This window comes from Echiichthys vipera (genome assembly GCF_963691815.1).
Source record: "Echiichthys vipera genome assembly, chromosome: 16".
In the NCBI taxonomy this organism is placed as follows: domain Eukaryota; kingdom Metazoa; phylum Chordata; class Actinopteri; order Perciformes; family Trachinidae; genus Echiichthys; species Echiichthys vipera.
Genome location: NC_139841.1, coordinates 11,513,066 through 11,529,839, shown reverse-complemented (window position 1 = coordinate 11,529,839; position 16,774 = coordinate 11,513,066). Strand labels below are relative to the sequence as shown.

At 38.4% G+C, this 16,774-nt stretch overlaps 2 protein-coding genes across 2 annotated transcripts in view; one reads left to right on the top strand and one right to left on the bottom strand.

Moving 5' to 3' along the window:
• Positions 1–3,442, top strand: part of musk (muscle, skeletal, receptor tyrosine kinase) — a 37,489-nt gene extending 34,047 nt beyond the window's left edge. The window contains exon 17 of the mRNA XM_083929615.1: positions 726–3,442. Within this exon, the coding sequence (XP_083785741.1) occupies positions 726–1,426 (701 nt within the window). The 3' untranslated portion in view covers positions 1,427–3,442. The remainder of the gene's footprint in view (positions 1–725) is intronic.
• Positions 3,443–8,845: 5,403 nt separating this feature from the next.
• Positions 8,846–16,774, bottom strand: part of lpar1 (lysophosphatidic acid receptor 1) — a 41,820-nt gene continuing 33,891 nt past the window's right edge. Inside the window, exon 3 of the mRNA XM_083929904.1 lies at positions 8,846–15,087. Within this exon, the coding sequence (XP_083786030.1) occupies positions 14,765–15,087 (323 nt within the window). The 3' untranslated portion in view covers positions 8,846–14,764. The remainder of the gene's footprint in view (positions 15,088–16,774) is intronic.

Sequence of the window (16,774 nt, the reverse complement as noted above, 5' to 3'; positions counted from 1 at the left end):
CGTAGCACAGGTAGACTTTATGTTTCAGTTATTATTGTTTCCCGTCAGCTTGTTGTCATGATCTGTTTCAACTTTTCACCACACCCACTGCATTTTTTTTCTGCACTCTCATGTGGCTTCCACAGGATGACCCCCATTCAAAATGATGTAGAAATAATACATCAAAACACTTGAATGCAAACAAGTTCAGTTGTGGAATCCCTGGCTGCTAAATACACAAAACATTTCCAGAAAGCTAAATTAAATGTATAATCTAATTCAAGTGCAACCAAAATCACAACACTCCCAATTTTAGAAATTCTCTTTAATTGCCTGTATTTCCACACTGACCAGACAGGCTCAGAAGAACACAAGGTTGATTTAGATACACACTATGTTTACATGACTGGGCTACTAATGTAAGACTGTACATCCTCTATGCGTGAGAGTTTATTTGTGAGCATGTACACATCACAGTTGTCTGTGTTTGTGTCTAGGCTGAATATTTATTTACTTTTTAAAACATTTTTTTACAGTGAATCAACTCATTGTATGATACCATAGAAGAAAAAACCCACATGATTCAGTTTGGTCTCATGATGTCACTGATGTGTTTTTGTGGTTAAATATTTGTGTTTGTACTCTCAAACCTCTGTGGCAGGAGAATGCACAACCCACAAACCTTCTCATTAAACCTGTATGTCATAGATCATGAAATAAAATCGCCTGTATGCTCTCTTCCCCAGGTGTGTGTGCAGTGGGTAAACCCATGTGTTTGATGTTCGAGTACATGGCTCATGGTGACCTTAATGAGTTCCTGCGTCGCCGATCTCCATCCCAATCGGTGCGCACCCTCAGCCGTGCCAGCCTGTCGGGTCGCAGTTTTACCTCTGAGTTGGAAGCAGGACTTCTCTCCTGTGTTGAGCAGCTGTCAATTTCTAAGCAGATCGCTGCAGGAATGGCCTACCTGTCAGAGCGTAAGTTTGTCCATCGTGACCTTGCAACCCGCAACTGCCTGGTTGGAGAGGAAATGGTGGTGAAGATCGCAGACTTCGGGCTCTCCAGGAACATCTACTCAGCCGATTATTACAAAGCCAACGAGAATGACGCCATTCCCATTCGCTGGATGCCCCCAGAGTCCATATTCTATAACCGCTACACCACTGAATCTGACGTGTGGGCCTATGGTGTGGTGTTATGGGAGATTTTCTCCAATGGGATGCAGCCATACTACGGTATGGGTCATGAGGAGGTTATTTACTATGTGAGGGACGGTCACATCCTCTCCTGTCCTGAGAACTGTCCTCTGGAGCTGTATAATCTGATGAGGCTTTGTTGGAGCACACACTCATCAGATAGGCCAAGCTTCAGTAGTATACATCGGATACTGGAGCGTATGCATCAAAGCACACTGAGCATGAATGCTGACACTGAGGCTGACTGCTAACCTGGAAACTTTTCACACAAAAAATCATTGTCCTAGTGCAAAGGAAAAAAACACTGCAGTGATTTGGAGCCATAAAACACACATTAAATGAACCCTGGCACTGAACCTGAGCATACATATAATACCCAAAAAGGAAAGTGATTACAGACTTTTCCCTTGCCCAATTGGTCTTTTCAGGAGACCCAATCTGCTACCCTTATGCTATATTCACACTACTAATGACAAAGCTACAAAAAGGCCAAGCTTGGCCAGCTACATTGTCACTGAGTTGCTGTTAAATTGTTGCTCAAGCGCTCGTTGGCGTAGTTATGTCATCTTTTGTGTGTCTGCAAACACGAATCGTCAGTTGAGAGTACATGTGAAGCCAACATGCCCTGTTGCATCCCTGTGACCCAGAGAGCTAGCATAGCATCAGCTAACTTAGCTAAATAACACTGTACCACAGCTAGCCATTGTGCATTAAAGATGTATGTTACATAGCCTCCCTGTTACTCCCGTAAAAGCTGCCCTTTGCCAAAGTGCTTTTTTTCATTGTCACGGAAAAAAGGGTAGGGCAAAATAGCAACATAACAACAGGAGCAAGGTAACGGCTAAGGTTTTCTCTCATTTATTTATTTATGGCACAGACCGGAATTGTGGGGAAAGAAAAGCGGACTAAAAAGAAATTTTGATTGATAAGCCTGTGAATATTCTCATTTGTCCAGGTCATCGTAATCCCCGAAGAAATTTGATTAATCAACACTTCACTGCGTCTTGCACTACAAAAATAAAACTTTAGGCCAGCTCAAATTTGTGGTATCAGTTCGTAGCTTCATGTCACTGGCTTCCTTAGAAAATGACTTGTAGCCCTTTGCTTTGTCACTAATAGTATAAATGTTGCATAAAAAAACGTTTATGTATATTTTTTTGTCATATTGTAGTCATATGCATATGGCTCACTTCTTCGATTAATTATTTGACCACATATCCATTACACAGGTCTGCTTTATTTATGAACAATGCTAAATGCATGTGTGAACAGACTTAAACCCTGACCCCAAAGCCTTAAACTTTGAAGACTTGAAGCCACTTGCCACACAGACATATCCATAACCATTTTAGACACACATGTAGTTAAATATTATGCTTCATCCATTATGTATATGGAATTGGTTTTCTTTTTTTAAGTTAAGTTGTTACAAATGGGCTGCCTACTAAATATGAGACCTAGTATGGGAGTGAGTATGAGACATCACAGTTAATACTTCATAATTCATTAGTTCCTCTTATTGTCACATCTAGCAAATTCCACAGTGGCACACAATCACTTCAAACCATTGATGTTGATTGTTTTTATAGACAAGTTGCTATTCCATTTCCGGGCATTCTCGTTTTACTTTCGTGTTTCTTTTTCATTCTGTTGATCTTTTTCCTCATTTGTGTTTATTTCCCTGTTGACAGTGTTTTGACATAAAAAGTAAATTATAGCTGCATTGGTAAAAATAGTTTGAAGTTTAATAATAATTTATCCCATCTTGCGTCATCATCACCCATAACTCTTGCTAAGACACACGCATTCGCTTAATTGTAATTATGCAGAAACTCATTATGTAAGTTCATTCCTGTGTCTTAAAATAGAAAATCTAGTAAGTCAAGAATGGGCAAAATGTCCTCAATGTTCAAAAATATCCTCATTCTGAAAGAGTAAATCTTTAATTGGTTTTCACAAAGATAGAAATTCTCTCTTAAAGATCGATCATTGCTCTCTGGTCTCATTTCAACTGTGTTAAATTAAATTAGAGTCACATTGTTACACAATTTCAATAGTGTTACCAACACCTCTTGTGTCATCAGTTCATTCTTTCCAATGTTGATTATTCAGAGGTGTTGTTTTCTTCAGTTTGTTTTATTTGATTAAGAGATTAATATTAAATAACAAAAGATGTCTATCTTTTCAACTGAAAATGCCAGACAAATTACATGTTTTATTTCTTTTTAAAGGTGGTGTGTTGTTTCATTTTTGTTATTTGTTACACGACGCAGGTTTCTAAAGTATATTTATTGGTATTGCTTGCAAATAAACATGATTATTTAACACATTTGTGTTTGACATCTGGACCAGATCATATTATAACCCCCTCTGCCAACATTAGGTGTTCTGTATCTAAGAAAGTGTGAAAAGTATCAAAAGCATCAAGGAAAGATGTGTAGAATCATCCTACCTGAACACAATATAGATTATTTGATTCAAATTGTATAAGGTGGCATTTTGTCTTTTTTTGATTATAAAACAGGTTGAGGATGGCAATGCTATGCTCATATACAGTATCTTACTTAAAAGGTCCCATATTGTAAAAATGACTTTTGATTATAACTCTGGTCGAGATGCTACATAAATACTGTGAAAGTATTGAAATGTTCAATCCATAGAGAAATGCACACATCCCGTATTCAGAAACTGTGCCTTTAAACAAGCTGTAAGGACTTCTGTACGGTTGTGATATCACAACTATACTATATATAGGCAGGAAGTGTCACTACAGTGCTGTTACAGTCAACCCTAGCTGCAATGATGAGGCAGAGACGCTTAGAGTGCAGACGTGGAAGACTCGGAAATGCTGACCAATCAGAGCAGACTGGTCTATATTTGAGAGAGGGTCTTAAAGACACATGCGCTAGAAATGGAGCATTTGAGGCTGAGGGTAAATACAGGTATATTTAGACAGACAGTATGAGAAAAATAATGTGTTCACATTAAAGCGTGTAAACATGCTTTAGTAGAAACCCAAAATACAAGTTTGAACCTGAAAATTTGTAGAATTTGGGACCTTTAAATTTGGTAACAGTGCTTCTCAACCTCATCATTGACAAGAAGAACATATTTAAGTACTTTAGATATCATCATTTCTCTGGAGAAAACACCACCATTGTCTGGCCCTGCATTCATCGTGCCAGCATAAGACATTCACAACACTACACCTCATTGAAAATAAATGAGGGTCGTAGCCCCACCTAGGCTGCTGGGACCAGTGTGGCTTCATGGTAAGAGTGTTGAACAGCAGTAAAAAAAATAAAAATAAAACCCACATCCACAGACATACCCACAGCAAATGATCCATGTCCTGAAACGTACACCACGCTAGAGAGACAGGTGCAAAGAATCACTGCAGACATATGAGAACTGACTATATCCATTTTTTTATTTTAATATGGAAAATGTTGGTTATCACAACTGGAAAGATACAGAGGGTAAAAATAATTCAATCTTTTTCTCTGACCCTGAAATTGCCACTTTCTCTCTGTTTGTTTATTCAGAAAAAAAAAAGTATTTCACTCTGTGGATGCTGCAATGTTCATAATCACCACAAGAGGGATCAGAGGGGTGACTTGAAGCAGAAAAACAGGTTTTGCCCTACAGTGTGAGTCATTTTTACAGTAAATTTCTGTGTGCATTACTGAGAACAGTGCATCATTTTGTGAATATGTGTGTGTTTGCTTACTTTTACGGAGGACGTCCAGTTGATTGTGTGTGTGTGTGTGTGTGTGTGTGTGTGTGTGTGTGTGTGTGTGTGTGTGTGTGTGTGTGTGTGTGTGTGGGATGCCCAGTGTAAACTGTTTAAAGTAGGCAGCACAGAGTTTGTCCTTGGACTGGTCATGCCTCTTCTCTATGATCTAAACTGTGGATGAGACTGTCTCACTCCCACTTCCTCCTGTGTCCTTCCCTCGCCTCACTTTTCTCCTCCTACTGATTTCTCTGTCTGCATCACATTTACTCCTCTCTTAATTCTTCTTCTTCTTTCTTATATATGTTATGGGTTGAGACTGGATATTTTGTGACAACTTACAGTATCTCTCAGTTTCCTTATTTCATGATGAGGATGGAACCGAACTACCTTAGATTCATTATCTTTTCTTTTTATTTAGATCTATATTTGTTTTCTAATTAACCGCTGCATTGAAACTCAAGGGTTATCCGATACCAAGTAATACTGAATACATGTTCATTACCACCAAATGATTTGCCATATAAGCATCTCTTAACTTTTTTCTGTGAGTTACTTACTCACATGCATGTTATATCACACAGCAATTTTAATAGTGCATAAAAATACTTAATTCATGAATTCTCTAAGTTATTGTGTAGTTCTTTTTTGGCGGTGCTGTCAACCCTTTCGTCCTCCCAATTTGTCTAATATGGCAGCGTAACCCTCAGCGTCTGAGACCATTGCACAAGGCAACCTTTACAATCAGTATAAGACTCACTGGGCTTTCAACTGCTTGACCACCGCACATTGAGATGAAGTAGTATAAAGAGGAACAAAGTCTGTGTATGGAGGATAATAATAAAGCTGAGACGGCTGTTTTTGTCCTGTGTGAAAGCAAACGGTTGAATATGTAGAATCTTTATTAAAAGCTATATTTAAAAAAAAATAATAATACACCGAGGGGGTGTTTTGAGGGGTACAGAATGAAAGTATTGCTTTTCCTTACAAAAAATATATTCAGTCCGAATATACGTTCTGTTTACACTGTACCAGCCAATAGCGGTGGCATTGCAGGTTGCCAGGGTTGTCTGTTGTTAGGCTACAGAAACAAAAAATCATTTTGAGTTAGTAGCTAGCTAATCGATTACACACCACTCAAAGAAAGACTTTCAGTTGACTTAACTACCATCGCATATATAAGTTATCTACCAGTTATACTTACTTTAACCCAAACCACAATCTTTTCTGAAACCTAACCAAGTATTCTTCTTGCCTGAATCCAACCAGACCCTGAAAAATGATGCCAAAGGAGTACCCAGAGTGTTAAAAGGTGGTGTCAAAGGTTCCTGACCAAGCAGCTATACGCAAAGAGTCGGAAGTGAGAATGTGTGAGTGGTTGCCCTTAAAATTGGCAATTCCAGTGACCCCCCCCCCCCCCCCCCCCCCCAGGTTCCTCCATTCACACAAAAAATGGTCACCAATTTTAAGATTGTATGCAGCTGGTCAACAGCAAGTATTCACATGCCAAAGCGCCCTCAAATTGAACCCTACATTTTAAATTTGTCTGTTCCGTCACATACAGAAGACTGAAAAATGCCACTGAAACGTAGTCATCAGTTTTCCCTACCTGTCCCCTCTCATATTGTCTCTGTTTTGTCCCTTGACCGTTTTGTTCCCGTCTCACCCTTTCTTTTCTCATCGCCTCCTCTCCTCACTCTTTTCTTCCTCTGACCTTTCTTTCCTCACTCTCCTTTCTTATCTGTAGTTGCAGTCAGTTCCTTCTCCCTTTCTCCATTTGCTCTGTTTTTGAAAGGTATGAGGTAAAAGGATTCACAAAGCCAGCTGCAGATACTGGAAGGCAACACTCATTCACAGCGAATTAGCCGATTGTCCTTTCTCTAAACAAGAGGTTTATCTGAATGGACTCTCTAACCTTCCTGCCAACTTGCAAAAGCAGCTCTCACTGTTTGGGAACCAGAGATTTATACCGCCATGGAAAATCCCTTCCTGTTTTGTCCTGATAATCTCCTTTGGTTCAGTACATCTTTGCAGCGCAGAAATGTAATAATGTTTCAAAGGAAGCTGGTTGTGTTTCGTGTCTTTAAATGTTTCAACAGAAGTGCTGCCATTCCTGGATGCCTTTGCTTGTTAGCAGCTCAGGTTTGCATGCCTTGTTGACTTTTCCATAAGTCATAAATTTCCTGGAAACAGGAATGCCAATTCTGTCCATTCAAATCATTAGCTTTAACCTATCTGCCACACATGCAGTAGGATATCTGCGAGAGAGGACATATTTGTCAGTCAACAAACCATGCTGGGAACCACGGAAAGTGTCTGGATTGACACTGTGACGAAGATGTGACATCCCCCTCACTCAGCAAAAGCACAGAGGAACTTCCTGTGTGGCCTCGCTGGCACTGATTGGCCAATCCAGGGAGCAACAGGAAGTAAGAAGACATATATCAGTCAACTAGAGGCTAGCACTCCAAAACTGTGGAACAATAAACATAGTAGTGCATGCGTTTCTCTCTCTTTCACACGCATAGAACATTCTTCCCTATAAAAACATTTGGCCGCTGTTGCTAGGACCGTTGCTTAATTCATGTCACACAACATAGTGGCCCTAACCACTCTTAGAGTAGTGTTAAACTTACACACATACCACACTTGTATAGTGCAGTACTGCATGCATGGTCTGTTATATGTCACAGTCCACATTATCCTTTGCTCATTACTTTCAAACATTCAGTTTTCAGAATTGTTAAATTGATTTTTTTCTTTTGCAGTGAAGGGCATTTCAGGAGCACCCAGGATTAAGTGTGATATTTTATCATAAAAACATCATCATATACTCACATCCTTATGGTATTTTTGATATCATCTGTTGATTATATAAATATAGAATAAAATAGCCTAATCACATAAAATGATATGAAGTCAACACTTTGCCTTTAGATGTCTACAAATGTATGAAAAGAGAGATAGATGTTGAGATTTTGCTGTGCATGCTTTCACAATTTATTGAAGTTGTAATAATATAATTTTTGTGGGTCCAGTTGGAGGTATCGGAAAAAGCTGTAAACGCAACACTATTACCTTATAAAGTCTTCATGGCAAACAGTTCACATATTCAAATATTCACTCTTCTTTTAGCTCTGGGGTAGAATATCTGGTTCTAGGTAGCATTCTGTGGGTTTATCAGAGCTTTTTCACTGCAAAAAATATGCTCTAATATATAAATATGCTGTTTCTCATTTGATCACAACTCAAAATATATTCTCTCCTAGTTGCTGTCCATACTAAATTAAAATTAACCCCTATCTGTAATTCCAAAAACTGAGAAAACCTCCATAATATCATCATGTCATTTTAATGTAATATTGTGTCAAGCCACTGTTTAAGATCACTATAGTATGTAACGAATGCTCTCTGGCAACTGTATCAAGTGAGCCAAGTCCAAACACACACAATTCATTTAACCTTTTCTCACCTCTTAGCCTGCACAACTGCACAAACCACACTAAATAAATGTGTTCTTACTTAATATAAACACACAGACCTCTGCTAAAAGTCAAGGCTGTCTAAAATGTGTGAACAGCCTCAAGGTCTGTAGATTATTAGGTCTAGCCAGAAAACAACAAGACTGCATGTCATGAAGCATACATTATCAGTGTGTGTCTGTCTATGACCTTCATTGGCTGACTTTTTGGATGGAATACAAACAAAAACAATCATTGATAACAGAAACTAGCAACGCAAGGCTAAACATATAAGATAATGTAAGACCCTTAAAAATGCACTCGACTACTGTCAATGAACTAAGTGTCATTATCATGGGGTACTTTTTAAACTTAGTTTTATGCTATATTTATTTCAGAAAAGCCTAATTCCACATGATGACACAAAACACTACCAACACAACCATTGAGACTTTTCTCATGTTTTTATTGTTGCTGGGATATCCACACTATGACTCTGGGTGGACATTCTTTGATATTGGCCCATACAGTATAGATAGTATGGAAATCACATTTACGTCTGTGTCACAATTAATTTCTACAAACTATTGGTACATCTTTTGATAAATCTGCGGCTTGGCAACATTTTCAAAAAAAACTTTTGAAAGCAATATTTCATTTTGGAAGAACAGAAGGTTTCAGATCTACAGTTTGGAAGATCAGTCATTGGTCCTAATGTACGTATCATCATTCTAAAGTATAAACTTTGGCATGAACAGTTTTTGGTATTAAAATGACAACATTTCTTAAGTGCAACACACACTGCCTGCTTTGTGAAATGTCAATTGATGCACCTAGCAAACATTGGACATGCCATTCAGTTAGAATAAGAAGTAGTCAGGGTAGGATGGCCGGGATGTGCTTATCTGGGGATCTAATACATACAAACAACTGTTGTTTTTTCAGGAAAGTTCACACATTAAAGTTGGGAAAGGGACAAAGGCCTATTCTGACATGCATAATAGTGCGTGGACTTACACAAAAAAAACAAGAAAACAATTGGTGCAAGTGTTTTGCATGTGTCATATACTGCCGGTGCTGCCCTTAAGATACTTTTGTCTCCTTGTTAAAAAAAGGACCTTTTTTTTTAAATCAAACCATACTAAAAAAACAAATCACCTGTGTTTATGAGTTTGTACTCTTTTAACCTTTTCTCAGGATGTGATGTGTATCTTTATTATTAAAACCATACATCAAGCTTTCAGCAAAAGTGAAATATTGCTCTAACACTGACATTACTCTTTGGTGTACTTAAAAGCAATTAAACAACAGTGTTAGCAACAAACAAACTTAAAGAGTAGGTTAACACCGCCTGAAGATCGATGGTTTAATTTCTCACCCTGCTGCTGTAGGGTGTGGTTCTATCTCACACAGGCTCTGCCCTTTATTGGACTCTGATTGGCCAGCTACATAGTATATGCAAGTTTCAGTTGGTGAATGCGTGCCATTATAGGAGGAGGGTATTACCCATAGAGTTAGGTAGAGGGCAGGGCCTGTGTTACTAGAACATGGGTTACAATATGGTAACCTTCATTACAGGTGCAACAAAGCCTACTCTCAACCAGAGAGGCCGGCAAAACGCTGCTTTTCAGCCTGATGTTAAGTTACTCTTAAGGTTCGAGGACTGGAAGGCACTGCACACATAGATATCTAGTTCTGGGTCACAAACAAGTTAATAACTGTAGCAGTCTACAGGAAATGCAATAAGTAGGGTCACAATGCGAAAGAGTTCATCACATAAAAAACAAAATCCTACAGTACATTTGGACAGATTATAGCACACTTAAATTTACAAACACAAAAACACTTTCCCTTTGGTGATTAACTTTGAATAATATATTTTATATACATACATACTGTACACATATACTTACAATGGTGTACAAAGAGTGACACACTGGTAAACAGAGACATACAAAGACAACGTTTAGTTGGTTTGCTATATAACCTGAATCAATACTTTGTTAGAAAAATGGTTACAGTGAATGTCAAATGTGGACAGTTGGGTCAAGAGCTGTAGATTTACAACATTTGGTCAATAAAACAATGACACTGCTGCTTCTGCTGCCACTACGCTTGTGAGGCCTGTTTGACGTTTACAGATGTGAAGGTTGGACAAATTTCTATAAACAGATATTTACATATGACTCCAGAATCTGTAGTCAACAGGACAATATTTTGGTTTTGGAAAGCCCTTGGTTTCTGTTTGTAGTCTGAGTACAGTTAATGAATCCTGTTTCAACGGGTTTTGGTTGCATGCAGGTAAACGCCATGTGAAGAGCACAAGAGGCAAATGCATTGACTGAAATGTAATCTTGGAATCCATTAGCAATTGATTTAACTTTTTAATTATATGATTTATTTATCTATCTGCCTTCATATGCAGATATCTGTTTATAGAGACGTCCTCTCTCAACTCTAACTCCATTATGGCATCTCAAATTGGTAGCCTGGCGCAACGAAGAGGAAGACCCAGAAGCCTAATCGTTGTTAGACCGATAGCCGAGGATTTTGTCCAATCCAGGATTCAGGTTGGACAAAATCAAAGGCAAAAATTTAAGGAATTAAGGTAAAATGGCCAAAGAGGATTATATCCAAGATTGTTGTCTTACAATTTTGAGTTTCATAAATTATTAATTTATTTATAGTGTAGTGTAAAGGCACAACCTGGAACATTTAGATGGGGTAAAATCGTAAGAAATCCACTACCTAATCTAAAAAAATCCAAACTGGATAGAAGAATATATGTTGCTTCATTAACTGGACAACAAAATACCAGCTGACTTCATGTTTGAACTGCAGCTTCCAGCAAAACATCTGACTGCGTTTTTGGCCCTGATTCTCACTTTTCTGTCAGCTTGTTTGGAGCTTTGTCTATGTATTTTGGCCACAACGTGTTTTGATATAAGTCACGACAAAACATTCAGCTGGTAATTTTTAACAGTGTACGTCATGGCATCACCAGGCTGACTTTTAGTTGGTTTAGAGTCTCAAGTTAATAGCAGAAGGAGGAGAGTGCACTTGTGGAAACTTGTCACCATTCAACACTGTATTGGCTCAACTCTGCTTGACCTTTGAGTATTAAGAGTAAACTGTGATTGATCATTGTTTTCAATGCCCCCTTAGGAAGAATTGGATACCAAAGATGCTTAATCAACAAAATCTATGCCTGTCACTAGGTTTCCCATTAGACAAATACAGAGTCCAATCTGTAATATGTGCCAACTCATTACTCAATTCATTGTGAACCTCTGTTCAAGACAATATGCAAAATAATTTGGAAAACTTGTAACTAAAGACTGGTTCACACAAAACATGTTCATAACCCCAACCATCTCATATACTGACATAAACAAAACATATTTTGGATGGACATCTGTATAACTTCATATCACCAATAACGCTGTCAGAGCAAAAAATGTGTACAAATATGACATTCAGTTTGTGGTTGATAGGAATGCTTTCCTTTGAGTGCTTGTGGAGGGAGGACAGCCTTATCAGACTGTGGTACTGGAGGAGTCAACTTCATGAGTACCTCCGGGACACAAAGAGGGGGAAATGAGCATATTCTCAAATGCTAATTATTCCCAAACATTGCCAAATGGTGTTCAAGATTTTTGGATTGTAAGCTTTTATTTATTTGAGGCTGAGCTATAATCAAGCCCATGAGTTGAATTAAGTAGGCAGGGCCAAAGAGCCACATATTCTGGACTAAGTAATACTACAGTAGGGATTGGTCATCTCAGCATTTTTAACAATAATATTTTGGAGGCAAATAATGGAAAACAATGGAATGAGTGGATGCCAAGAAAATCTGAGCGACTGTTTGATTTTACACCACTGACCAATTGCACACTTTTTAATTAGCTAAGCTAACCATGTTGCTCTATGGATGGCGATGCTATTGGTTGGTTTGGTTGGTCAGAAGAACAATAACACATTCACGAGGGTGACTAGAGCAACTGCATCATCCACTGTTCATACACTAACAATGAAAATTAATGAACTGTAATTTGTGTGTATTTCACATATTCATTACTGTAGAAATTACATCCGGAGCAAAGCAGAAAATTAGGTGGCATAGTATAAGACCGCTAGGTCCACAAGGAATGAGGGTTGGGATGGTGTCTGGGTCCCAAAACTTTCACCCGGGGGAATTGGTTGTCAGTCTCCTGGAGGTGTTTGTGTCCCGGATGTACTAAGCCAAACCAAACCAGAACATTTTCTCCAATCCTAACCAAGCCGTTTTGAGGCCTAGCCCTATCCGGAAACACTTCTAATGTAGCGAAGCACCTCAAAGACAGATATCCAGATTAATTCAAAGATATCAAGGCGAGTGAGTTTCAATTTTCGTTAATGTTACATTAACAACATATCGAAAGTGTTATCGTTAATACTGAAATACACGTTACTTAATACATGAAGGCTACATGCCACTGTTGTTGCTGTGATGATGACTAATGTGTGTGATAAGGGAGTGTATGTTGTAGTAAAGTACACATGTTTTATTTTTCGTTTATTTATCTTTTAACCATGATATAGAATTGGGTATGGCGGACTGTGGAATCTCATTGGTATTGGTATCGACTACTACTCTTGGTATTGTGACATCCCTAGTCTAGGCTAGATGTACATCCACAGCTTTTATAGGTAAAAATGTTAATTTCAGCTACTGTATCATTCACGGAAATGTTTAGTTTGTAAGCTACAAATTCAGGCATTCATTAACATCTATTTTATCTTCATGTTCATGCTATAAAGACAGCCCATCTTGTCACTTCTCACAGGAAGAGAAGGCAATTCAATATAAACACTAGTAAAACGTTGACATTAATTTACCCCCAACCCTTTTCCTCAGTGCGTCTCTGGGACACAGACACACTTGATATAACCATGAGAGGCAGACAGCTCTGTCTGTTAACGCTCACCAGAAATGACCTTCACCTTGTCTCCACTGTGGCACAGAGCTTGTTCTAAAACCACAAACATCCTCCTCCCCTTTTAGTAAGATTCCTGGAACAACTTGTCTCTTAACTTGTCTCCTTAGAGGAAATAAACAGCACATTAGGGACTCGCCGTGTATTTAAGTTGGATGGAAGATTCACTGAAGCTTTTTAGTAGAAGAATAGAGGAACATCAGTAGAATCATGAGTCTTTAGGTTGTAAGGTCACTTGCCATTAAGAGATGAATGACGAATCTGCTGCTGAACAGTGGCTCTAGTTATTTAAACTATTAATAATGGCAGTATTTTTTGGTAAGTTGCTTAATATGTCAGTATTGATATATACTGACATATTGATATATGTATTTATTTTTTATTTGGATATATGTATTTATTTTTTAAGCATCAGCAGGATGTCCATTAAACACTTTGACATCTATATTTTTAAAAAGTGAAAAACCGTATAATTGCGAAGCCAAAGCTGCTGCAGATAACTTTCATTATTACACAGCTTTGTTGAATACTGGATTCTGATTGGTCAATTTAGGCATCCTATGGTCGGTTATTTCTGAATAGCAGACTGATGTTATGGACACACTTTTGATCATAGATTCTGGAGGACCATTTTTAATGACTTAATATTTTGTGTCAAATTGTTGCTTTCTTTAGTAAGTAGCTGCATAATAAGTAGGGTAGAGTAGAGCTTGTGGGTCATCACAGTTAGATGTTACAAGCTCAAAACTGCATGGGTTGGTTTGGATTTCCAGATTGGAAGACTTTCCTCCCAAACATAAAGGAAAAAGAGAGAAAAGTGTTCTAAATCTGGATTCAGACCCCAAATGATTCCTCAAGTGGATGTGACGGACATTCCGATGGTGGTGGCATGCTGTCTATATGTTACGTGTGTATGATGTTGTGAGACATTTCTTATGCATGGAGGATCAAGGGGGAAAGGTCTGAAACCCACGACTAAGCAAGACAAGACTAGAGCACTGGCTTAACCTTCATTTCACAGATCACTTTTTAAATAGTTCATATCAGCGTTGTCCATAACAACACACCTAAAACAAATAGAATATGATAAACAACTAAACAAAAATACTAACAGCCTATCAGAGTCCTCGAAAAATCAGACTACCCCTTTCTTCTTCCACGCAGCGATAAAGTCAAGTTATCTTTCTTCATGGCCGCCATCCTCTTCTTCACTGTGATTTCATCCAGCTTGTCATCAACTCGACTCCATCTACGTAATCTTCATTATCCATTTCATCATGTTACTGTCTTTAGTTAATATCATGTTTGCAGTCCCTCGACCTTCCCATGCTGCCATTTACCTTCTTTCAGTCAGTATCTCCATGACAGATTAACCCCTTCAAGCAGTTGGATTAATCTCCACGCTCCTCCGGCCCTCATTTATACCACTGAATGTTCATTGTTGTGGTGGTGGTGGTGGTGCATACCGCCGCTCAGCACCGTGTGGTTAATGGATGATGCCGAACGGTCAGATCCCTCCGCCACCGTCCCGTTGACGTTCTCCTGCCGTTGACAGCACAGGATCTGCCTGAAGGTGGCGCTCATCTCCTTGTCGCGGTATGAGTAGATGATGGGATTCATGGCTGAGTTGAACTCAGCGAGAAGCAGGAAGAACTTTTCATAGGTGAGGACGTTGCAGTTTGCACAGAAGACGTCAAGGAGGAGGATGACCAGGCCAGGGGTCCAGCAAACGATGAACGCACCTAAGGAGACAGAAAGCAGAAATCTAAAAGACAGCTCGGTAGAACCTTTACACACAAAATTTTAATGTAAATGTAATGTAAAGCAACATGTTTTTGTGGTTCTCTCTAAATGGGAGAAGAGGCTGTAAGAGTTAACTCAACAATAAAGTATTCACATTCAACAACTCTTCAAATACAGAAATCAGTGGCATCTGAACTGAAGGTACTCTTTAACGTCTATATGAGACGTACCAGATGACATAGTATAAAGATATAAAGGTATTTGAACTTACATACGTAATCTACGTAAATCAAGCCAATATCACATGCTTAAATTAAATAAACTTATTCTAACCCAGACCACAATCTTTTCCCAAACTTAACCAAGTTGTTTTGTTGCCTAATCTTAATCCTACCCTGCACATTGAATAATGATGCCAAAGGGGGACCCAGAGTGTTAAAAAGCAACGCCAAAGAGTCCTGACCAAGTAGCCGTATGTGACGAGATGGAAGTGAGAATGTGTTGTCACATTCTAGTTTTTCATCTTTGACCCCATGAAGTCATTAGTGACATGGTTAGACTAGAGAAAAGGTTGAATAAATGTTGCATTTGATACATTTTCACCAATGCCATTTATTAGTAATGAGGCAGATCCATGGGCCCATGTATGACACATTTCTCTGTCATACATCTGTATTTGAAGCTAACTTTGAGAGGCTCTGACTTTGACTTTGACTTTAGGCGCATAAATGAGAGTAGTGGTTTAGCTTTGCATATGAGTCACTATTACTAATGAGAGATCAAGCTCATGTGCTTACCTATTCTAAGTCCTGGTTTCCTCTGCCTTTTTCATTAGCAAGATGAAACACTTGGGCTGAATGTGCAGTTACAGTAATAACTTAAAAATGTGAAGTTAGCTTGATTTCTTGAAGTGAAAGTTAATATATAGTATTGTATTTCACTGCAGTATGAAGTTCTAGACTTCCTGGAGTCTTGCCGTTTTCTGTCAGACTGACTCATGCTTCAGAAACAATGATTCACTTGAACTTGAATACGGATGTCTTTATCAAAATGGCATGTCTTTTCAGTTTCACCTTAAAATTGATAACTAATGTCACACATGGGAGGCATCCTGTCATCCCCCAACTTCACTCTTAAGTGAATATAATGTTAATGAAACATCCCAGATATGATCCGGACCTCTCCTTGTCTTTCCTCTCCCTCTATTGAACCTTAAGATTTTTGCCCAGGAAATGTATCATACAACACAAGCTGCCTCCCCCTGGGAGTAGGGTTAGGTATCTTTCTTTTTTTCTTTAATACCGGTGCTAAAAAAGATACTTTTACAACGTTGCCGGCTGCCTCAACAGTGTCAGCATCGATACTTTTAAAATAAAATAAAATGACGGTCAATGACATTGAAGAACTGCATTTTTTATTGAGGCAAATTAAAGGTTGAAATAAATAAATAAATAAATAAATATTTTTAGATTTTTTTAAAGCTTTTTATTTATATGATCCAAGGTATGGCAGCTGCTATCCCTTGTCATATGACTATGAAGAATTGGGTGTAATGTGAATAAACATGCATTTCTTATAACGACTTCACAATAAAAGTCCCCTGTTACTTTGTTATTTTAAAGCTTTTATTGTGAAGCAGCAAAATCAGGAAATGTCAGGTTTCCATCAGCAGTAATTTAATACGAG